General features: G+C 42.7%; 1 protein-coding gene across 1 annotated transcript in view; it reads right to left on the bottom strand.

Moving 5' to 3' along the window:
• CUL2 (cullin 2) overlaps positions 1-25,620 on the bottom strand; it is a 419,462-nt gene that overhangs the window by 144,779 nt on the left and 249,063 nt on the right. The window contains exons 12-13 of the mRNA XM_030199038.1: positions 17,145-17,269; positions 16,177-16,284 (exon numbers count right to left, since the gene is read on the bottom strand). Of these exons, the coding sequence (XP_030054898.1) occupies positions 16,177-16,284; positions 17,145-17,269 (233 nt within the window). The remainder of the gene's footprint in view (positions 1-16,176; positions 16,285-17,144; positions 17,270-25,620) is intronic.

The following is a 25,620-nucleotide window of genomic DNA, read 5'->3' as shown; positions in this document are numbered from 1 at the left end:
GAGTGGAGGAGTGGCCTAGTGGTTAGAGTGGTGGACTTTGGTCCTGGGGAACTGGGTTTGATTCCCACTGCAGGCACAGGCAGCTCCTTGTGACTCTGGGCAAGCCACTTAACCCTCCATTGCCCCAGGTACAAATAAGTACCTGTATATAATATGAAAGCCACATTGAGCCTTCTATGAGTGGGAAAGTGCAGGGTACAAAAGAAAAAAAATAAGGTTCCTTTCATTTTCACTTTGTAATATCTTGATTTTAGGAATCCTTGAAACCATTTGTGGACTGTGCCACATATACCAAAGTTGTCTAGTATGTTTAGTAGGATATTATGATCTACTACATTGAATGTGCTAGACATATCAAACTGCATTAAGATCTTAGACCCTATGCTAATTTCTTTTCTGAGATTTGATACTAGGGTAGTAAGGACAGTCTCGGTGCTATAGCATGGTCTGAAATCTGATTGTGATTTGTGTAGTAGGGAGAAATGTGCTGATACTATTCCTTCCATCACCTTTATCATCAAAGGAATGGAGGCTACTGGTCTATAGTTTGTTACATCAGTTATGGTGATTAAATTGTTTTTTTGTACTGGTGTTAGGATAATAGAACCTTTATTATCAGGGAAAGTGCCGTGGAATAGTAGGAAGGAGATATGCTGCTGAAGCAGATTAATGTATATATTAGGAGCTTCCTTCACAAGGTAACTAGGACAAGTATGCATTGTGAGGTTGAATATTTTAGCAGGTAATGTTTTACTGTGTCATGGGTTGGTAGTTGGAAGGAAGACCAAATTCTGTTGGTGGCTATTTCTGTATGTGTGTCTGACTGTTTTTCATAAATATCTTAATGGCTGATTTTTAATTTGAGAACTCCTTCTCTGATTTTATCTATTTTTTGTTTGAAAAAAATAGCCAGTTGCTCTGCTGTTGGTGGAGACGCTGTGGTTGTGGCTATTTCTTTTGTGCCCCTGGCAGCTCCAAGTAAAAAATGGCAGCCACAACCTCTAGTGTTAGTACTGCAAGACAACTACTAGAGGTTACGGTTGTCATGTTTTAGCCAGAGCCACCCGGGGCAAGAGTGAGTGGGCATCACTTCTGCCTGAACTACCCACTAAATCACCAGGGATATTAAGGTAGGCTCGGGGGGGGGGAGGGGGGAACTGCTGGGACGGGGAGTTTTCATGGGAAGAGAGTTAGGTCATTTGAGGAGGGTTTCCGTTGTTGGGGGGGGGCGAGTTTATCTTTAAGAAAATAAGAACAACCATACTGGGGAAGACTGATGGTCCACGTAGCCCAGTGTCCTGATTCCAGCAGTGGCCAATCCAGGTCACAAATACCTGGCAAAATCCCAAATAGTAGCAAGATTCCATTATTATTATTAGCATTTGTATAGCGCTACCAGACGCGCGCAGCGCTGAACACCTGACACAAAGAGACAGTCCCTGCTCAAAAGAGCTTACAATCTAAATGCTATTAAACCCAGGACAACAGTGGCTTTCCCCATTTCTATCTCAGGAGCTCAGGAGGGAGAGAAAAGCAGTGAGAGATGCAGGCTGAGACCTGGAAGTTGTGCAGACTGCTAATTCAGGGCCAGCACCTGCATAGCTAAATGACCAAAGATAGGACTACACAAAAGGCAATCATACCTGGTCACTGAACTACACAGGCACTAGCACTGAGTACTGCCACCACCCACATAAGTCCCAACAATGCCAGATTTTGACATACCCAGTGCAGGATTCAGCAGCACTGTCTGGTTAAGTGCTGCTGAATATCCATGGCAAGCCTGCTCAGCAGGTTTTAACCAGGCAGGAGCCTCTCCTGCCCGATTAAATCCTTTTGAATATTGACTCCTGTAAATTTACAAAGTAAACAGTAAAATAAAATATCTTCTCCTGTCTTTTTTTTCTCTTTTCTTTTAATTTAACCAATAAATGATGTATTCCTATGGCAACACATGCAAAATTATCATGCTAAGTTATATAATCTATTTTATGGAACTATGTGGCAACTACTCTATACAACAGCCAATACTAACTTTTATATCTAGAAAGCAGATCCTATCAACCACAAAAAAACACTGCTTTAAAAAAAATCTGTTTAGACTGAGGGTGAACTGAGGAAACTCTGGGTGGTCCTCATCCTTTCATCTGCTCTAACCCCTTTCTCAGTGTGCTCTGGTAATCCTGGTACCAGAGTACCAGAAACTAACCTTCTAGTATGTATCGCTCCACTGCCAGCAATGAACTAAAATGCCAGGATATATTTAAACTATATCAGGTGCAGAACAGCAATGGCAGTCTGACATCATCCTTTGGGGTCAATGCAGTAAGCATGTGTTTGAGTTATATGCCGACAGCCTATCGTTTCCTAATGAGAGTCTAATGCAAAATTTTAGCTTCCCAGTGCAGTAACCAAACAGAATAGGAAATAGCACGGGACACAAAAATATGCGCTAACACTGAAGAGCACATCAGATGAATGTAAACACAGGTCTGTACAATATTTTGCATTTGGACTATCTGCATCCCCCCATGATAACGTACTCCAATCAGCCAACCGCTGGCAGGCCATAGGTATCCCCGAACCCTGACCTCTCCCCCACAAATGCCTGTAGTTCCTCCTCCCCCCCCCCCCCATGCACACCTTAAAGAATGAGGCAAGAATGAATCTTACCCATTCCAGCCTCTACACCACCATCTTGAAAATTGTGGGGTTGGGTGTTGCCATTTTTTAAGATGGCAGCGCGGAGGCAGTAGCAAATAGGAATCACTTATCACTCACATCTCTAAGGTGTATGGGGGCGGGAGGTGGAAACCAAGGGCAAATGCAAAGTAATGAACATAGAGAAGAGGAATAAACTACGTGCAAGCTACATGATGCAGGTTCCATATTAGGAGTCACTGCCAAGGATCTAGGTGTCATTGTTGATAAGTTGAAATCCTCTGCTCAGCGCACGGTGGCTAAGAAAGCATAATGTGTTGGAAATTAGGAAAAGAATGGAGAATAAAACAGAAAATATTATAATGCCTTTGTATTACTACATGGTGCAACTGCACCTCGAATATTGTATGAAATTCTCATCACCAAATCTAAAAAAAAGATACAGCAGAATTAGAAAAGGTACAGAGAAGGGTGATCAAAATGATGAAGAGGATGGGACAATTTTTCTATAAGGAAAGTCTAAAAAGGCTAGGGTTCTTCAGCTTGGATAAAAGATGGCTGATGGGAGATAAGACAGAAGTTTACAAAATCACAAGTGGAATGGAACAGGTAGATATGAATCATTCATTTACTCTTACCAAAAGTACAAGAACTAAGGGGCACATAATGAAGTAGTACATTTAGAACAAATCAGACAAAAATATTTCTTCATTCAACATGCAATTAAAGTTCTGGAATTGTGCTGCCAGAGATTGTGATAAAAGCGGTTAGAATAGCAAGGTTTAAAAAAAGGTTTGGCAAAGTCCCTAAAAGTCCATAAACCATTAAGGTGGACTTGAGAAATCAAGTTTATTATATGCTGTACCATCCATAGGAGGTTTACAAATCCATTCCTTATTCCTGGAATAAGCAGTAAGAAATCTATTCTTTCTTTTGGAATTATCAGTCCTAGATTGGATTCTGATGGAAACAGGATACTGGACTTGATGGACCTTTGGTCTCTCCCATTATGGTGATGCTTATGTACTTATACCACTAAGGCAGACATTTGTAGGGTCAGGTACACCAGTATTTGTGAGATTGGGAGTGGAGCAGGGTCCCATTTGGGCCACTTTGGTGATCTGGGCCACACATCACCTCAGATAACTCTCTGCTCTCACACTGCATCTTTACTCTTGCCACAAGCTGACAAAGATACAGTGCTAGAGAAAGGGTAAGAAAACTGTGCTAGAATTTTCTTTTATATTGGGAAATTATTTATCATGCAGCAATTTGCATCAGTTCTGCATGCTTAATGTATTATCCTTTAGCATAGTGGTTTTATGCTGATTTCCCCTTACTAATCTTTCTTCCTGTGCTGGGGAGTAGGATTAGCATGGGAAAATCAGGTGTAAACCACTGCACTAAAGGGTAGCGCAACTTATTACATCAGCCCCTTTTTGTCTACATGCCAGAGTCTACTGGCTTATGCTTTTAGATTTTTCATTTGAGTTTGCTTCTTCATAGTTCATCATAGCAAACCTCCCACATGCAGACAATCTTGCCAAATACTTTGAAGAAAAAATTAGCAATCTACACAAAAATCTGCATCAGGGAAATATTAATCCAGAAACCTTCATAAACAAACTAGATCCGAACCCAAGGGAATACCCGGCAGACCATATTTGGAATAACTTCACTTATCTAAGCACCGAGATAATAGCTCACACACTCAGAAAATTCTCCTCCGCCTACTGCCAGCTAGACACCTGCCCCAACTATATAATGACCCCCCCCCCCCAATCAATATGTCACAGAACTCACAGACCACCTTAATTATCTATTTTAAAAAAATGGCCTATTCCCATTCCCTAACTCCCATCCCAAAGGACACCAAAAAGAAGCAGAAGACACCTAGAATTACAGACCGATAGCATCCATACCCCTAACAACCAAATTGACAGAAGGCACAGTCGCCAAACAACTAACAGAATACCTCACTGACTTCAAGATACTGCACGAATCTCAATCTGGCTTCAGATCACCACAGTACAGAAACAATACTAACCACACTCCTGACCAGATTCAAGCAGGAAATAGCAAGGGGTAAAAACATCCTCTTAAAGGGGATGGGGCAACTTCCCTATGAGGAAAGGCTAAAGCGGCTATGGCTTTTCAGCTTGGAGAAGAGGCGACTGAGGGGAGATATGATAGAGGTCTATAAAATAATGAGTGGAGTTGAACGGGTAGACGTGAAGCGTCTATTTACGCTTTCCAAAAATACTAGGACTAGGGGGCATGCGATGAAGCTACAAAGAAGTAAATTTAAAACAAATCAGAGAAACTTTTTCTTCACGCAACATGTAAGTAAAATCTGGAATTCGTTACCAGAGAATGTGGTAAAGGCGGTTAGCTTAGCAGGGTTAAAAAAAAGGTTTGGACGACTTCCTCAAGGAAAAGTCCATAGACCATTATTAAATTGGACTTGGGGAAAATCCACTATTTCTGGGATAAGCAGTATAAAATGTTTTGTACTTTTTTGGGATCTTGCCAGGTATTTGTGATCTGGAGTGGCTACTGTTGGAAACTGGATGATGGCTTGATGGACCTTTGGTCTGTCCCAGTATGGAAATACTTATGTACTCCAATTTAACCTATCAAGCACATTCGAAATGGTCAACCTCCACATATTACTGAGAATCCTCGACAAGATAAGAATTACAGGAAAAGTACTCTCCTGGATCAAGGGATTTCCAACAACCAGAACATACCAAGTCAAATCAAACTCAGATACAGTATATCTCCACCTTGGAAAGCGGAATGTGGAGTACCACAAGGATCACCGCTCTCACCTATATTATTCAACCTAATGATGTCACCACTGCCTAAATCTCTATCCAAACAAGGCCTCAATCCATTTCTCTATGCAGATGACATCACCATCTATATTCCCTTCAAACAGAACCCCACAGAAATCACCAAGGAAATAATAAACAGCATGACCATCATGGAATCCTGGGCGTCAGCATTCAAGTTAAAACTCAATAGAGATAAAACCCAATGTCTCATTCACTCGTCCCAATACAATAATGTTCCCCCCTCAGCAATTAACGCACAGGGTTCATCCCTCTCAATCTCAGACCACTTGAAAATCTTAAGCATAACAATTGACTGCCACCTAACGCTAGAAAGCCAAGCTAAGAACACGACCAAGAAAATGTTCCACACTATGTGGAAGCTCAAACGTATAAAACCTTACTTTCCCAGGGATTCATTCCACAACATGATCCAAACCATGGTGCTAACCCATGTAGACTACTGCAATAGTATTTATGTAGGCTGCAAAGATCAAATTATAAGAAAACTACAGACAGCACAAAACACGGCTGCCAGACTCATCTTCAGAAAAACACGCTCTGAAAGCGCGAAACCCCTCCTAAGAAGCTTACATTGGCTTCCTATTAACACTCACATAACTTTCAAGATATGCACAATAGTCCACAGAATCATCTACGGACTTGCACCATGATGGAACTTATCGATCTACCAAAAAGAAACGTGATGAGAATAGCAAGAACCTACCTAAACCTTCACTATCCCAACTGCAAAGGTATAAAATACAAATCTTCACATGCCGACAGTCTCTCGTTTATAGGCACAAAACTTTGGAACTTACTACCCAAAGACCTGAAACTCACAGAAAACTACCTACAATTCAGGAAAAAACCTGAAAACGCATCTTTTCAAGAAGTCTTTCCTCCATGGTTCTGCCTAATCCCACACCACCATACATCAAGAAAAGTTCAGAAATGGAAAACAATAATATTAACCTCTCTCACAAAATGCTAATATATCAACCTAAGTGTTTATTGTACTTCTGTATTATGTACTAGACTTCTACAAATCTAAATTTTGTAACCACCTTTTTAGCAATATGTAAGCCACAACGAACTTGCCATACGGTGGGAAAATGTGGGATACAAATGCAATAAATAAATAAATAGTTTACCCTAACCCTTTTAGTTTGTGGTTGGTTTGTCTGTACTGGTTTTTGTACCTTCCATTTTCCACTTACTTTGCTTTATTTTTCACTGATTTATGCACTATATAAGTACATACAATGCAAGAATTTAAATGTAAGACCCCCCCCTCCCAACCACACAGCTCCATTAAAGAAATTTAAAATAAACCTGAAAAATTACAAATTTATGGGGAGTGCTAACGAGCCCTAGAAAACGGCCATCTAATCGATGTGCTCCAGTCCTCACCTCCAAAACTGAGCAGTGGTCAATCAGGATAGCCAACACAGCTCTTAAACTCCAGAGCTGGTGATGAGTGCATAATTGTTATTATCAGCATGGCTGGTATGGACACATGTTCAGGATGGAAAGGAAGAGACTCACAGTGAAAACAGAGCATGAGAAGTAGGCCCTGAGAGTGGTGTGTGCATACCTCCATGAATCTATGATTCCATTTTGCAACAACAAGTTTCCATAGTGCATGGAGCAACTGTACAATTAAGAGAAGAAGCACTGTGATTGCAAAACTCTGACCTTACAGCAACTTAATGAAGGGGCTGGTAATACAGAGCAGGAGGTCTGACCATGGGCAAAGGAAGGAGTCTGGACCAGCAGTAAGCCTGATGCTCTCAATGCCTTTACTGCAACTAATACTGGAGCCTTACTAACCATGTATTCACCACCTTTTTTCATTAACTGTATGTGTATGCACCACCAAGAGCTAAACATACCTTTATGAAATTGAGATATATGACAGACTGAAAAAAGTACAACTTTTGGATTCCACTAGCTGTCTAAGGAAGACTAGATGGATAGATACCCTGTGTGTTCTTGGTAGTAAATCCAAAGTCCACATAGAAAAAACACACGGGAATCTGGGGAAGCATCAGAACAGGCCAGATGCTCTCAGATCAAAAATCATTTGCTTCCACTACTTTGAACACAATCAGGGTTCTTGCAGAGTATCCAAGGTACAAGAACTATAGGGTATCAGAAACACACTCACATATTTCCAGATCCATCCTTGGAGAAACAACAGGGCTTTTGCCCACTGACCCAAATAGTCCAAAGTAAAGGATTGAAATACTGCTGGGGATTCCCCTTTGAACAACAGTTGCTACCACATCACACAAATAGAAGTCTACATGGATCTTGTAGATAAGTTGATTGGTACCACTAACGGTGCCTCAGAATCAGCATTCCAAATGGAATGTATCTATACGACTAATATTACTTAAGTGCAAGTAACTAAAGTCATTAATGGACACACAAGACAGATACTGAAAAAACCATAGTTAAGCCTAATTTTGAGAACTTTACAGAACTTCAGTTTGGTCTTTTGAGCCTGCTTATAGGGTAAATGAACAATACAAACAATGGACAGGGTTGGATATCTGCACTATTTTTGTCTTGTGGTTAACCTCTCTTTTTCCTTTGTTTCTTTTTTGTTTTTTTAATTTAATCCTGTGTAAGCACTCTTCCACTGAGTCTTGCCCCCTTTACAGCATTTTCACTACTCTCAGTCGTTACTTGTTCACACTCGGTGATACCAAAGTTTATCCATATGTGACATGGGTATGTGCCTTAGATCATATCCTTGTTGGGCACAGATGTTAGGTTTTTTCCCTACCTTTTTTACATTAAGCAGGTTTGCGGTTTTTGGGGTGTACTTGGGGAGGAGGACTGGAGATAAGGGTTGCTGTTTTATAACTGAAAAAAGGGCTAGAAATGTTTTACAGGATAAGACCATTGTTAGTGAAGTTTTAATAGCGTTCTACAACACAAAGAAGGGAGTAAACGTAAATGGTTCAATTAGCCTCCTGGAATGTCTGGAGGCTGAACACCTCTATTAAAAGAAAAAGAGTGTCAGCACACAAGGAAATCAAAAGCCAATTTAGTATTCTTCTAAGAAACTCATTTCTTAATGGAGGCACATGTGAAGCTCATAGAAACATTAGAACATAACCCTTCTCTGATATCATCATTAGATGTGGGGAAGGCCTTTGATCGTGCCTACTGGCCGTATATGTTTGCAGTCTTGAGAAAGATGGGTTTTCGAGACCAACTTCTCATTTGGATACAATCGTCATTCTCAGGAAGCCATTAGCTAGCCTTAAGATCAATGCTTCATACACTGAAAGCTCTGAATTACACAAGGGGATGTGCCAAGGCTGTGCTCTATCTCCCCTTCTTTTTCTGTTGACTGTGGAACCCCTAGCATAGCTAATTAGAGATCAACAGGGTACAGAAGGTATTATATGTGGTGGAGCAAACCAAAAGGGAAAGGGAAATGGGGCTTGATATACCACCTTTCTGAGGTTTTTGCAACTACATTCAAAGCGGTTTACATATATTCAGGTACTTATTTTGTACCAGGGGCAATGGAGGATTAAGGGACTTGCCCAGAGTCACAAGGAGCTGCAGTGGGAATCAAACTCAGTTCCCCAGGATCAAAGTCCACTGCACTAACCACTAGGCTACTAAAAAACAATGCAACTTGCAGATCATATTCTATTAACACTGTCTAGCCAAGAAGTTCTCTTGCAGAGGTTACAGAAACATTACAGAAATATACTTTGTGTCAGGCTTTAAGATTAACATGTCTAAATCAGAAATCTTAAACACTATAATTTACCCTGATGAAGTACATTATCTACGAACCCACTTTCCTTTCAAGTGGGCACACAATATCATTCCATATTTGGGAATTAATATTTCAAAATCAACAGAAGATCTATATAAGCTTAACTTCCCCCCAATACTGAAACCTCTGCTACAGGAACTTGAACAATAGGAAGATTTGAACTTAATCTTGGTTGGGGAGAATTCATGCCCTCAAAATGCTTGTAATACCTAAATTGCTATATCTCTTCATGTCATTACCGATCGATCTGCCACAAGGTTTTTTTTTTCAGCAGCTTACTAGAAAAGCCTTTCACTGTATTTGGAACCGCCCAACCCCCACCAAGTAGAATGAGATATGCTTCATCAGCTGCGAGCATCTGGAGGGATGGCAGTTCCTCACTTTGAGGATTATCATAGCACAGCTCAATTAAAATTTATTGCTGAATGGCTCCCTCTATAAAACCTTGGCTAAAAAACTGAACAGAGACATGCTACTCTGGGCTTCATCCTGGTTGCCAAACATGAAATGCTGAATTATATGCAACTGATCAACTCCTACATGCAAGCTCCATTTTTGGCATGTATGACAACTCAGTTTTTAAATCTTATGCAGAAATATAGACTCACTAGTAACGATGATAAAGGACTACATCAAACGCAAAGCCAGCAGAGAACTCCGTCTAGTGGAAATCATGAAAGGTGCATTTAAGACTGGATGCGGAAGAGGTGGAATCACCAGAATCTATAGTACCATAGGTCAACATACCCCTATATTGCACTATACGAGTATATGGGAAAAAGACCTGGGCCTGACTTATGAATATACTCGCTGGCAGAGGATCTTCAAATATCTTCTTAAGGTGTCGATATCAAGTGCTACGATCGAAAATGAATAAAAAATATTGAACCGCTGGTATTATACCACAGCAAGAGAACATAAAATATATAAAACTGGAACAGCACTGTTGGCATAACTGTGGAGATCAAGGATCTATTTCAAACTTTTTGGACTTGTCCCAAACACAAGTTTTTTTTGTCAGACTGTACTGTGCATCACCACACCCATGGCGGAGAGTCTGGACACCACATAAAAAGAGTCATAAGCCTTTCTAGCCAGATATTTTCTACACTCCAGCTGCTTTTTGGCCAGCTGGCGCTCAGCGGTCTGCTCCTGTGGAAGAGAGTCCGCCAAACTGAGTGTACTGCAGACCAGGGACTGCAAAGTACAGGCTCATGTATAGCTGGTAGGACTGATGTGGGAAATGAGCATCAAGGCCTGAAATGTTTTCCTCTCAAACACATCTGGTGTCTTGGCCTCTCTACCTGGGGGTGCTGAGGCATGAGTCCTGGAACTCCTAGCATGTTTGAGAGCAGATTCGACCACCAAAGAGTGGTGTGGCAATTGAGCATTCTCAAATCCGGGAGCCTTTTGGATATAATACTGAGTATCCACCTTCTTTGATGCCACTTGCACTGAGAGGGGAGATTCCCAATTCTTTGTCAGTGCATCCTTAAGGATAGGGTCCAATGGTACTGTGACCTCTTCCTTAGGAGAAGACTCATAGTTCAGGAGAGTCAGCATCTCCACCTTGGGCTCTTCCTCCATTTCCAACTTAAATGGGATGGCAGAAGCCATCTCCTTAGCCTAACCAGTGAAAGAAAGACCCTCAGGTGGAGATTTTTGTCTCAAGGTGGGGAGGGATCAGATGGAATACTTATCGCAGAAGAAATTGTATGGTAATGTGGGTCCTCCTCTGAGTCCCATAAGCGGTCCCACTCAAGACACTTCCTCGTACTCACAGTGGTCTTAGACAGTCTGTCTCTGCTTTGGCTCAGAGGAACCATGACCTCGCCCCGAAGGGTACTAAGGTTATGGTCCTACTCTCTGACTCCAGGGAAGCCACCTTCCCCAACGTCAAGAGCGGTACTATAAGCGTTAGTGTCGGTGTCTATATCCGTTGAGGTGCCAGTGGCAAGAATGTGTGCACAGACATAGAAGCAGCCTCAGAGCTGATCCGCTGCTGGCGCAAGTGTCCTCAATGCCTGAAAAGTCTGTTGCTAAAGCCTCTGCATCAGATCCTCCCTGAGCATGGCTCAGAACCGCTCATCGAAGGAAGGTATCAACAAAGGCTGGGGAACCAGTAGAGTGGCAGCCTGAGACTGTGTCAGTAGCAGGGACATAGCTGCTTTGAGGTTCACACACCAGCATCTCTTACAAAGAGGGGGAGCGTTCCTCTTGGTGTTGGCACCTCACGAGTATCTGCGATGACGATGCCCCAGTGCTCCTGGCATCATGCGTTGAAGAGAACTAATGCTTGTGCTTCTCCCAACGCTCAACACTGCAGTCCTTCGGTGCCAATGAGGATGATGTCAAATCAGTACGCACCCTTGGTGTCAGGCCCAATGTTGACCAGTCCCAGGGCTGACTCTTAGTGCTCGATGTCGAAACAGGTAGAGACCTTCTCAATGCCAGTGAACTCCCAGAGGATGTAGAAACCTTTGCAGCCATCATGGTCGACGCTTCCAGTGCCGATGATGATGCACTGGTCTTCAAGGAGCCAAAAAGTCTCTCCCTGTTGGGCCTGCCGCTCTCTCTGTGTTCTCAGCTGCATTTATAAACAGAGAGAACAAGAGTCAGGCTCATGGTCAGGTCCAAGGCACTCAATGCACCATGAGTGCGGGTAAGTGCAGATCAGTTACCAAAATCACCCAATTACATTGGTCACACCTCTTGAAGCCACTGGGATCTTCTGATACAGGATCATGGCCAAATTAAGCTCCTCAATTTTGAACAGAAAAAAGGGGTAATTGAGGTTGGGGCTCCGGCCTAAAAACGGGCCTAGCCAGTTGCAAAAATTAAAGGAATGTGCCAAAAAACCCTACAAAAATAAAAGGAAAAATGAAGAACTAAGATGAAAAAGAGCCGTATGGGAAGGCACTGCAACACTAGAAAAAATGCATGCCATGAAAAGAAGACCATGCACATACTGCAGCGGGACATGTTTATCCACTCCTAGCCTAACTGAGATAATATTTAACCATCTCTCTGACCTCATGTGCAACTTTCTTCAAATCAGTCACCTTACTTTCAAATTCTTTCTACTTTCTTACTCATCTATGTTACAACTTTGCCTTACCCTTCACTACCAACTATAAAGTTCTATTACGTATTGTGTTGTCAATGCAAGTAGTATACCATGTCATATTCTGTATTGTTACTTGAATATTTTTACTGCTGTAATTGCCTATTGCTCATGTTTGATCTATTCTTACTGTACACCGCCTTGAGTGAATTCCTTCAAAAAGGCGGTAAATAAATCCTAATAAATAAATAAATGATGCATCCTCTCCGCTCTATGGAAAAATGAAGACTAATGGACCCGAGCTCGTGTGTTGGGTGCTGCTATAAATTTCTACCACTCACTAGTCAGCGTCCACAACGGGCTCTGTCGGATGACATCACCCACATGTGAGAATACAACGGACTGATTGTCTTCAGAGATCACAGCTATAAAGAAGCTGTATATACTTACAGCAGCTTAAGAGCTGGCATAAATGTGTACTTGTATTTTATGCAAATAGTGACTTCACAAACACACTGTCATTAAGAAGCCTTTATCAGTCAGGTACAGGAAGGTGAATTTTAATTATTTCTTTAAACAAAATGGTAACTTTTTAAGTGACACTTTACATGTGTATACTAAAATATACATGCAAAAGAGCCTTTGCAAAATTATACACATACTATAATAGGAAGAAAGAACTATTTCCTCCAACCTGTAATCCAGGCCAAGTTTCCCAACCTGGAGACAAACCTGGTGCACATAAGCCCAGTCAGAAGGGCTCATGAAGCATAATAACCTGGTTGCTGCAAGACACACAGAAGTTAGAACTATGAGGAGACAATGCACAGAAACCTCCAAGTATTCCAGCACTCAAATTACCTTTACTTCTGTGTGAACACAGAAGCCATGCTCCCTCTAAGGACTGAGTTGACATAAACAAACATTTTTCTTCGCAAGCAAAGGAGTGAGTTGACATGAGCAAAAAATTTTCTGTTACATTACCCTGTCAGCACTTCTTACAGATACAAACACACACACGTGTACATAAACACACGCAGGGAGGTTGGAAACAATTCCATGAGCCATACTCTGCATGCTTCCCTTCTTGTTCACCTGTAGTTTAACTATATGTTCATAGCTACTCTGAATTGTACTCAGCTACTACATATTTAGCACAGCTTATAGGGAACTGCTCCCCCTATACGAGCATCACTTTTTTTTTTTTTTTTTTTTAAAGAGGACAGTGGAGACACTTTTGAACACATCAGGGAAGGACCTCATCACTATCTATCAGCTACCTCCCCCAGTACCTCTGTTACTGATGGTATTATGCACATTGTATACACTCCAAGGAATTATGTATAAAAAAAAAACCAAATTAATGCATAGCAAAATAATACACCACATTAAACAGAATAGTATTTGCACTATTCTGGAAATATATACAGGTAGTTTAACCCTTAGCTCTCGGTCAGTCCTAGCTCCCCAGTCAAGCATCTTCCTGTTGGCTCTCCTATTCCAGTCTCTCTTATTCTTCAGTCTCTCAGTAACTCTATCCTCTTTCTCCCCTCCCCCCCATCCAGCCTCTGCCCCTTCTCTCCCCTTCTCCCATCCAGCCTCTGCCCTTCTGTTTCCTCTCCCAGTCCAGCATTTGCCTCCTCTCCCTCCAACTGCTTTCTCTCTGTTCCCTCCCTTAACTACTGCTTCTAAAGACAAATGGCGGCAGCAGCAAAACAAGCTACAACCACTGCAAGGCTGGACACACTATTTGTGTGGCTACCGATTCTGCCCCTGAACAGGAAGTGACATCAAAAGGGGTGGGATTGTCAGCTCCTGGACTGGAGAGCCTGGCCTCAGAGTGGTTATAGCTTGTTTTGCTGCTGCTGATGCACATCTAGAGAAATAGCTGTGGTGAGGATGGTAGTGGGATGAGGTGGCAGCGTAGAACTGCTGCACAGTCGGGCAGCTTAGAGAGAACATTGCATAGCAATCAATCCCTGAAAGCAAACTTTTAGCACAAGCAAAATAAGTTTATTTATTTATTGCATTTGTATCCCACATTTTCCCACCTGCTTGCGGGTTCAGTGTGGCTTACAATACATTGTAAATAATGGAAATACAATTTGTTAGAAATCAGTTATGGATTACATTGTGAGAAGTTAAGCAAAGAAAGTCAAAGTATCGTTAAGGAATAGGACAAGGAAAAAGAACAATGGGACAGTGGAAAGAGACAACGAGAAGTTGATTGGGTAATAGAACATTAGCAAAAGAACATTCGGTATAACATTTTCCGTAAGTTAAGGTATAAATGTGATAAAGTTACAGGGGATGGGAGTTCAGAAGATAATGTATTGGTATATTTCTGAAATGGTGAGTGTGGACTTCATGCACTCCAAAGCTCACAATAAAACCAAAAGGTGTTGTGTCAGAGTCCAAAATATTCAGGAAAAGGTAGAACAAAATAAAATAAAATTTTGGTTTCAATGATTCTAATATGTCATCAGATCTTGGAACCCTGCATGTTCATGTCGCTGCCCCTCCCAAATGCCAATCCAATTTTCACAATACTAACAGTCCAGCACTTTACTCTTTGTTCCAGTACACCTCCTCCTCTGCTCTGGCATTATTTTTTTAACCTAGGAAGCCAGGAAAAAGTTGCAGGTTCTGTATTCTTGCAGTAAACAGAACAGGCATGAAATCCATACTGCCCCAGCATCAGAAACCTTGTGTTTAGCCTTCTGGTTTTCTGTGCACGTCTCTATCTGTACTGAATATCTAATATCTTCATTAAACTAGGATTTAAATTAGCTGTGTGCTGCTGTTACAATGAGTCTTTGTGCACAGTTAGATTGTACACAATAATGGACACCTAAGACAGAGGCTAAGAAAGCAAATTGAATGTTAGATATTATTAGGAAACGAATGGAAAACAAAAATGAGGATGTTATAATGCCTTTGTATCGCTCCATGGTGCAACCGCACCTCGAATATTGTGTTCAATTCTGGTCGCCGTATCTCAAAAAAGATATAGTGGAATTAGAAAAGGTGCAGAGAAGGGCGACAAAAATGATAAAGGGGATGGGACGACTTCCCTATGAGGACAGGCTAAAGTGGCTAGGGCTCTTCAGCTTGGAGAAAAGGCGGCTGAGGGGAGATATGATAGAGGTCTATAAAATAATGAGTGGAGTTGAACGAGTAGATGTGAAGCATCTGTTCACGCTTTCCAAAAATACTAGGACTAGGGGGCATGCGATAAAGATACAATGTAGTAAATTTAAAACGAATCGGAGAAAATTTTTCTTCACTCAACGTGTAATTAAACTCGAATTCATTGCCAGAGAATGTGGTAAAGGCGGTTAGCTTAGCGGAGTTTAAAAAAGGTTTGGACGGCTTCCTAAAGGAAAAGTCCATAGATCGTTATTAAACGGACTTAGGGAAAATCCACTATTTCTGGGATAAGCAGTATAAAATGTTTTGTACCTTTTTGGGATCTTGCCAGGTATTTGTGATCTGGATTGGCCACTGTTGGAAACAGGATGCTGGGCTTGATGGACCTTTGGTCTTTCCCAGTATGGCAATACTTATATACTTATGCACACAATTACGCACAAATCTGAGAACACTTTAAAAAAAAATGGGGGGGGGGGGGGGGGGCAGTGTAATTAAGTCTTTATGAAAGGTGAACAAATGTTACAAAGCTTAAGTCATGATAACGCTATTGTTCACGTTTCAGGCTTGTACTACTGCAGTATTCTTCGTTTTCTTAAGTAACATGGATTTCACGCAGAAATGATCAAATGCCTTTCACAGTGAAAAAGATATCCTACCTTATCAAGAGCACTCATAAAGTGTTGATCGCCATTCAAAACGGTATTGACAAGCTGAACAAATTTACTATGGACTTCCAAAACAGACTCCACAAACAGTGTTGGCATCTAAAAATAAATTTGGGAGAAAAAGAGCACTGGTAAATTATCCTATCTTTCTATTAAAAAAACAAAAACCCAACCAATACACAACCTCCCAATCTCGCAAAAAGAGATGGAGGAGTAGCCTAATGGTTAGTGTAGTGGCCAGGAGAACTGGGATCGATTCCCACTGCAACTCCTTAACCCTCCCATTGCTCCAGGTACAAAAATAAGTATCTGTATAAAATATGTAAATTGCTTTGATCACAACCACAGAAAGGCAGTATATCAACTACCATCCCCTTTTTTTCTCTCTTAAAGCTTGACAACACAATGCACAATAAAAATCTAAAAGAAATGAGAAAGGCCCTCCAATTCATAGACAAGAAAGGCCAAACACACACACCTTTCATCACCAATACAAAATTAAAATAAAAAACAAAATGCAAAACAAAAAAATCTGTTACATCCTATCAAAAGTTCAATGTCACCAAGGATAGGAGGAGGTGAGAAGGCAAAATGATAAAATACCAGAATGGTAAAAAATTTATAAACCCTAAATGTGATAAAAAGTGGCACCAGTTAAGACTAAAAAAAATACTGTTGTGGTATATTTCTAGTTATAAATGCTGAATTATTTTTATTGCTCTGATATTGCTCCTCTGTACGCCACCTTCAAAACCTTTACAGATGTCTGTTCTACGTGGGCAAAATATTGCAAACAAAACAGAGGAATACAATTCATAGGCTGCCCAAATATTTCTCTTTAAAGCACATAGAAAATATACCACATTATCTAGACAGTTGCCCATTTCTGTATCTCCAGAGTTATGGAACATAGTGGCACAGCGATTATAAACCATGTAGATCTGCAGAAGACAACTCACATTTTCCTGAGAAAGGTTGCTGGTTGCTCTAAGGCCCTCCTCATGGATATGGTTCTGTAGTTCCTGTATCATATGAGGCAAGCCATTTGTTACAGAACGAAGCAGAGTGTACATGTTTGCCATGTCTGGAATAAAAAAAACCCAAAAAAATATATATGCATGAATGTATACATAAAGAACCACCCCTTCCCTGTCCCCTTCCCCCTTGTCTTTTTTTTTGAACTGAAAGGTTTTTCTACGAATGAGATGGACTTCCCAAACAGCAGTTACCTCATGATTCCCCTCAGTCTAATACTGCACAAGTTAACTCTGTGGGAATGGATATTGTGGGGGAAGTCATCAACGTGATCTGTTATTTTACTGTTAACCCTATTTATCATTAACTAGGTCTCACTGAACAAAATGGGACCTGTGTAAAAACAGTACAAGTTAGCGGTAAAATAACAGATCTTAATGGTTGCGTTCATTGATAACTATGCCCCTTTGTGTCCTCATTAGAAACTCCTGAGGCAATGTTCTGCTGTGGATTAGGAATTGGTTGCTGGAAAGAAAACAGAGGGTAGGGTTAAATGCCCATTTTTCTCAATGGAAGAAGATGAATAATGGAGTGCCGCAGGGATCTGTACTGGAACCGGTGCTATTTATCATATTTACAAATCATCTGGAAACCAGAATAAGTGAGAAGATTGAATAGTTTTATGTCATCTACAAATTTCGATGATAAAACCCATGCAGACTGTGAAAATATTGCAGGAAACAATAGGAAATTGGAAGAATGTGCATCCAAAAGACAGATGAAATTTAATGTGGACAAATGCAAAGTGATGCACATTGGAAAGAATAATCCAAATCATACTTACCTGATACTAGGGTCCACTTTGGGAGTCAGCACCCAAGAAAAAGATCTAGATGTCATTGTAGACAACATGCTGAAATCTTCTGCCCAGTGTGTGGAAGCGGTGGCCAAAAGGGCAAACAAGATGCTAGGAATTATTAGAAAAGGGACGGTAAATAAGATCAAGAATACTATAATGCCTCTCTATCACTCCATGGTGCAACCTCATCTTGAATATTGCATTCAATTCTGGTCACCGTGTCTCAATAAAGATATAGTGGAATTAGAAAAGGTTCAAAGAGAAACCAAAACAATGATGGGGATGGAACTCCTCTCATATGAGGAAAGGCTAAAGAGGTTAGGGCTCTTCAGCTTGGAAAAGAGATGGCTGAGGGGAGATATGATTGATGTCTACAAAATCCTGAGTGGTGTAGAACGAGTAAAAGTGAACTGATGTTTTACTCTTTCAAAAAGTACAAAGATTAGGCAACACTCAATGAAGTAACATGGAAATACTTTTAAAACAAATAGGGGAAAATATTTTTCATGGAACAAATAGTTAGTTTTGGAACTCGTTGCCAGAGGATGTGGTAACAGAAGTTAGAATATCTGGATTTAAAAAAGGTTTAGATAAGTTCTTGGAGGAAAAGTCCATAGTATGCTATTGAGATAGACATGGGGAAGCCACTGCTTGCCCAGGGATTGGTAGCATGGAATGTTGTTACTATTTGGGTTTTTGGCCGCATTTGGAAACAGTATACTGGGCTAGACGGACCATTGGTCTGGCCCAGTATGGCTATTCTTACGTTCTTATGATTTATTCCACCATCTGTGGAAAACCCGTTAGAAGCAAGCAACTTTGCTTTTTCTACTGATGAGCAGGATAAAATCAGACACACAAGTTGGGAAACCCATAGCTGAATGTCACTTTATTTGTGATATGTTCACATCTTGGTCTTTTCAGGAAACCTGGACAATCTGAGGAAGAAAAGGGTAGGACACAATCTGAATATTAATTAGTAAGACCTTGAATAAGTGCTTGCCCAAATGCATCATCTGTTTGAAAAATATTTCTGGAGACTAGTGAGACGTAAAGTTGTCAATGGAAGATCATACTGCAGCTCTACACAGTTCTTCAAAGGAAAGTGAGCAGAAATCAACCAACATTGTTGTAGCTCTGACCTGTTGTGCATTCACTCTATCAGTTAGTTGCAATCCTGCCAGGCCACAGCAGTGGGAAATGTATTCAGCCAGTCTGATAAAGTTCTTTTAACCACTGATGTTCCTGCCGTTAGGATTAAAGAATATAAAATGTTGAGTGGACTGATAAAATGGCTGTGTTTTTTTTTCTTATAGTAAGCTGGTGGTCTTTTACAGTCCAGTAAGTACAGGGTATGTCCATCTGTACAAGCATGAGGACTTGGGGGAAAAGTAAAATGCACAATGACTTAAAGAATGTGAAGATCTGATACCACCTTAAGAAGAAACTCAGGTTAAGTTCAAAGGACTACCTTATTGTGAAACAGCTGGAGATATGATGAATACAAGATGAGTGTTTGGTACTGCTTGCTCTTTGGGAAAATGTTGCCCCAATAAGAAAAGAACTTTTCAGATCAAACATTTCTGCCTTGTGTGCCTATGCTGTTTCCATGGACTGATTCTATGAGCAAAGCTAGAAATCACTTAAGTCCCACAGTACAGATGGTTCTCTCGGGCTCTCTCGACTGGGGCTTCTGGATACCATGACTCTTTCGTGAACTTAGGCAAAGAGGGGGGTAAACATCAGAAAGCATTTTGCACATGAGGAAAATGGCTATTATAAAACTGCATATAGATGTACAAATGTAAAAGTACTTTTAGGTAATCTACGCATAGGCATTCGCAGGGATATAATTTGGGTAAAACAGTGATGTACACACAAAATGTATAAATGTATACTCACACATTTATAACATCTTTGCACCAGGTATAAATTTGTGCATTACTAGGATAGGTCTAAGCACCTAATTTTTGTTTTAAGGAGAAATCATGACTTACTGGATAATTTTCTTTTCTTTAGTCAGCTACACAGTTCTGCATACTTGGGTGTTCTCCCTTCTTACCAGGAGGTGGAGGTAGAGAAAACTGAAGTATGTCATTGACATCACCAGTAAAAGCTGCGGTGCACCCCTGAAACAATCCAGTATGCATCTGCCCAAGCAGTAGAAAGTCCCCTTATAACGCACCCATGCCCCATCAACCACTGCAACTGCAATGATAATCAATCGAGCAAAACATTACAAAGTGGTACTCCCTAACCTGCATATACCAGGATATAGCCATATAGCGAAGATAATTCCCTGTAGCAGGTATTCTCCGAGGACAGCACGCTTTATATTTTCACAAGTGGGCAACGTCGATCTGCATTACCGAGTCCGGCATTTTGCCAAAGCTAAAATAAGAGCTTTGTGGAGCACGGCTAGCGCTCCACCTCACATGTGCAAGTGCCTTCCCACCCACTGCGTGAACAAGGTCTCTTCAGTTTAATACTAAAGCAAAAAATTAATTAAAAATAACTAAGGAGACAACTCCAAGGGGAAGAGAGAGGGATTGTGAGACTATGAAGTCTGCTGTCCTCAGAGAATACCTGCTACAGGTAAGTATCTTAGCTCTCTCCAAGGACAAGCAGGCTTCTTACAAGTAGGGAATCTCTAGCATCCAGGCTCACAGAAAACATCAAATGTTGGTCAATTGGGCCTCACAACAGTGAGGACGTAACACAGATTAACCAGAAACCATATACAATCTGAATGAGAGTGCACACTGTAACAGAATAAAATGGGCCTAGGAGGGTGGAGTTGGACTCTAGACCCCAAACAGATTCTGCAACGCTGTCTGCCTGAACCACTGTTGTGTCGGGTATCCTGCTCAAGGCAGTAGTGTGATGTGAATGTGTGGACTGATGAAGACCATGTTGCAGCCTTGCAAAGTTTTTCAATGGAGGCTGTCCTCAAGTGGGCTACCAACGCAGCCATGGCTCTGATATTATGAGCTGGGACATAACCCTCCAAGGCCAGTCCAGCCTGGGCATAAGCAAAGGAAATGCAATCTGCCAGCCAAAGTGAAATAGTGTGTTTCTCGATGGTGACCCCTATCCTGTTGGGATCAAAAGAAACAAGTTGGGTGGACTATCTGTGGGGCCTTGTCTGCCCCAAGTAGTAGGCCAATGCTATCTTGTAATCCAAGGTATGCAAGATGCTTTCGTCAGGATGGGCATGAGGTTGGGGAAAGAATGTTGGCAAGACAATCGACTGGTTCAGATGGAACTCAAACACCACCTTCAGCAGGAACTTAGGGTGCATGCGGAGGACTACTCTACTGTGATGAAACTTAGTATAAGGTGCATCCTCTAATAAGGCCAAGCTCACTGACCCTACAAGCTGAAGTAACAGCCACCAAGAAAATGACTACAAGCTGAAGTAACAGCCACCAAGGAAATGACTTTCCAGGTCAGGTACTTCAAATAGCAGGAATTCAGTGGCTCAAAAGGAGCTTTCATCAGTTCGGTGACAACGAGGTTCAGATCCCATGACACTAGTGGATGTTTGACAGAGGGCTTTGACAAAAGCAAACCTCTCATGAAGTAAACAACTAAAGGCTGCCCAGAGATGTGTTTACCTTCTACACGCTGATGATAAACACTAATTGCACTAAGGTAAACCCTTACAGAGTTGGTCTTGAGACCAGACTCTGATAAATGTAGAAGGTATTCAAGCAGGGTCTGTGCAGGGCAAATAAGGGGATCTAAGGCCTTGCTCTCACACCAGACGGCAAACCTCCTCCATTTATAAGAGTAACATCTCTTAGTAGAATCTTTCCTGGAAGCCAGCAAGACACGGGAAACACCCTCAGAGAGATCTAAGGAAGCAAATTCTAAGCTCTCAACATCCAAGCTGTGAGAACCAGAGACTGGACAGTGGGATGTAGAAGTGACCCCTTATTCTGAGTAATGAGGGTCGGAAAACACTCCAATCTCTACGGTTCTTCGGAGGATGACTCCAGAAGAAGAGGGAACCAAATCTGCCACAGCCAGTACGGCGCAATCAAAATCATGGTTCTGCGGTCTTGCTTAAGTTTCAACAAAGTTTTCCCACTAGAGGTACTGGAGGATACGCATACAGAATACCTGTTGAGGAAAAAGGCATCTGACGCTAGTCTGTCATGGGTCTGAAGCCTGGAACAGAACTGAGAGACCTTGTGGTTGATCTGAGTGGCAAAAAGATCCACCGACGGGGTGCCCATGCTCAGAAGATCTTGTGAGCTATGCCTATATTGAGTGACCACTCGTACGGTTGCATTATCTTGCTCAGCCCATCGGCCAGGGTACTGTTTGTGCCCACCAGATAAGTGGCCTGAAGAAAATTGCCATGTTGGCAGCCCAATGCCATATCCGGACGGCCTCCTGACACTGTGGGCGTGATCCAGTGCCCCCCCTGCTTGTTGGTGTAATACATTGCAACCTGTCTGTTTGGATGAGAACAATTTGGTGAGATAACCAATCTCTGAAAGCCTTTAGAGAATTCCAGATTGCCTGAAGCTCCAGGAGACTGATCTGAAGCTTTGTTTCCTGGAAGGATCAAGCTCCTTGAATGTGAAGCCCATCTACATGAGCTCCCCATCCCAGGACAGATGCATCCGTCGTCAGCTCTTTTTGTGGCTGAGAAATTTGGAATGAAGTCCCAAAGTCAAACTGGATCGAACTGTCCACCACTGAAGAGAGCAAACAAGATCTGGGGACACCTGGATGACATCTTCTAGACTCCCCGTAGCTTGATACCACTAAGAAGTCTGGGTCCATTGAGCTGATCTCATGTGAAAATGTGTCATGGGTGTAATGTATACAGTGGAAACCATGTGGCTCAAAAACCTCAACATCAGCCAAGCTGTGACCTGCTGAGAGACACAACTCTTGGACGCAAGCAAGACAAGATTGTCCGCTCACATTTCCAGAAGGTAGGCTCAAACCCTCTGTGTATCAGGCAGGGCTCCTATGAACTCCAAACCTAGTAGCCCGAGCACCCGAATAGTCAACCGCATGGACTCCCGAGCACTGTCCTCTGAGGTGCTCTTCACCAGCCAATCGTCAAGCTATGGGAACACATGCTGCAACTACCGCTAGATACTTGGTGAAGACCCAGGGAGTTGAAGCAAGGCCAAAAAGCAACACGCGATACTGAAAGTGATGTGTTCCCATCCAAAATCGAAGATACTTCTGGTGGGCTGGAAGTATCGGGACTTGAGTATATGCATCCTTTAAGTCCAGAGAGCATAGCCAATCATTTTTCTGAATCATTAGGAGAAGGGTGCCCAGAGAAACCATCCTGAAATATCTTGGACTAGGAATTTGTTAGTGCCCTTAGGTCTAGGATGGGACGCATGCCCCCTGTTTTCATCTGCACAAGGAAGTACTGCAATAGAATCCCTGCTCTTCTTCCCCTGGTGGGATGGGTTCGACCGCATGGGCCTTTAGAAGGACGGAGAGTTCCTCTGCAAGTACCCGCATGTGCTGAGAGCTGAATGAATGAGCTCTTGGTGGGCAATTTGGAGGTTTGAGATGCCAACTGAGGGTGTAACCAAGACGGATATTTGAAGAACCCACTGGTCGGAAGATATAAGAGACCACCTTTGGTGAAGAACTTTTAGCCTCGCCCTGACTGGCAAGTCGTCCGGGACAGACAGTTTTTACTGTGGCTATGCTCTGCTGGAGCCAGTCAAAAGCTCTTTCCTTGCTTTGCCTAGGGAGCAGCAGGGGCCTCAGGTGCACGCTGCTGACATGAATGAGAGCACTGGGGCTGGGGCTGGGGCTGAGCCTGAGTAGGCTGGGGAGCCGAAAGAATGTACCTACGCCTAGAACAGTAGTAGGAACTGCTCCTCAGCTTGCCAAAAACCCTCCTAGCTCAGGAGGTGGATGCAGAAAGCACCCGGTGGGAGAGAGAAGGGATATCAGTATGATTCTTGATTTGGTCAGCGACTTCCTCAACCTTCTCTCCAAAAAGCGTATCTGCTGGCAAGGGGCATCCACCAACCGCTGCTGAACACAGTGTTCCAAGTCAGAAACAAGCAGCCATGCGAGTCTGCATATTGCTATACTTTGAGCAGACATCCTGGATGCCACATCAAAAGTGTCGCAAGTGCCCCTGGCCAAGAACTTTCAACACGCCATCTGCTGCTTGACCAACTGGGGAAAAGGCTCAGCCTGCTCTGGAGGGAGCTCATCCACCAAGTCTGGCAGCTGTCGCACCGAGTTTCGCAAGTAGATGATCGTGAAAAGCTGGTAGGACTGTATATGGGAGATAAGCATTGAAGCCTGGTACATCCTCCTCCCAAAATAATCCAGGGTTCTAGCTTCTCTGTCTGGGGGTGCCAAGGCATAGTCCCTAGTATTCCTGGCTCTTTTGAGAGTGGATTCCACCACCATGGAATTGTGGGGCAACTGCGGCCAATCAAAACCAGATGTACCGTGGATCCGATACTGGGTGTCAATCTTCTTGGGCATAACAGGAATCGACAGAAGAACTCCCAGTTCCTGATGAGGTCTTCCTCAAGTACCTCGTGGAGAGGTGCAGCCAGAGCCTTCTTAGGACGAGATGTATAGGCCAGGACCCTGAGCATCTTAGCCATGAGCTCATTCTCCACTTCCAAAGGAAAAGGAATAGCCTCAGCCATTTCCTTACAAAAGATGGAAATGAAAGGCTCTCCTGTGGAGACCATCTCCTTTCAGGTGGAGGGGAGGGTTCAGAAGGAATTCCATAAGACTCATCTGAGGAAAAGTATCTGGGATCTTTCTCTGAATCTCACGAGCGCTTCTCCTCAGTGTCGGACAGTATCTCCCTATGGGACTGCAAAGACCAAACCTGCCTTGGTGCCAAGGAACCATATCCTCAAGAGTGGCATTGAGAAATCGACTCCTGTCTTGGCTCCAGCGAAGCTTCCTCCACCAACATCAATGGAGTGCCAGCTTGGGTGGCACTCGACACTGGGGTTGCAAGCGGCACCAGAGGCCGACCTGCAAGCTGAGGGCCAGGCGGTGACGCAATGGGAGGTAGGGTAGGCGCAAGCACCCCAGAACTGATACACATCATTGCATAAGGCCATCCAGCAGCTCAGGGAACAAGGCCTGGATGCACTCGAGGGCAAACACTGTGAAAAGCTGGGGTGCCAGCTGAGGCGTAGGTTGCAGAACTGCTGGGGTTGACGCGGGAGTGGAATCTCAGCTACTTGGAGACAGGCACATTGGTACCCCCTGTATAGAGGGGGAAGCGATCCCCTTGGAGCCGATGTTTCTTAGGTGCCGAATCCTTCGATGCCCCGGAGCTCCCAGCACCATGTGTCAAGGGTGACGGATGTCGACGCTTCTTGGCCTTTACCCAAAGCGTATCACCAAGGCCCAACTATAGCCCTGCTGTGTTCTCTGACTTCATACGAAGAAGAGGAACCAGGTTTCCCGAGAGGCTCAACGAGAGGATTTTTGGAGCCAAGTCAGGATTCCTTGACGTCAGCATCGCGGTCAGAGGCTTTCGCATCGATATCAGGAGCATCAGTAAGCATGGCTGCCTCTAGACCCTTAGACACTGGGAGCAGTGAGGCGTCGAGTGGGTCTCC

Source organism: Microcaecilia unicolor, chromosome 1, assembly GCF_901765095.1.
Source record: "Microcaecilia unicolor chromosome 1, aMicUni1.1, whole genome shotgun sequence".
In the NCBI taxonomy this organism is placed as follows: domain Eukaryota; kingdom Metazoa; phylum Chordata; class Amphibia; order Gymnophiona; family Siphonopidae; genus Microcaecilia; species Microcaecilia unicolor.
This window is presented reverse-complemented; position numbering and strand designations above follow the sequence as displayed.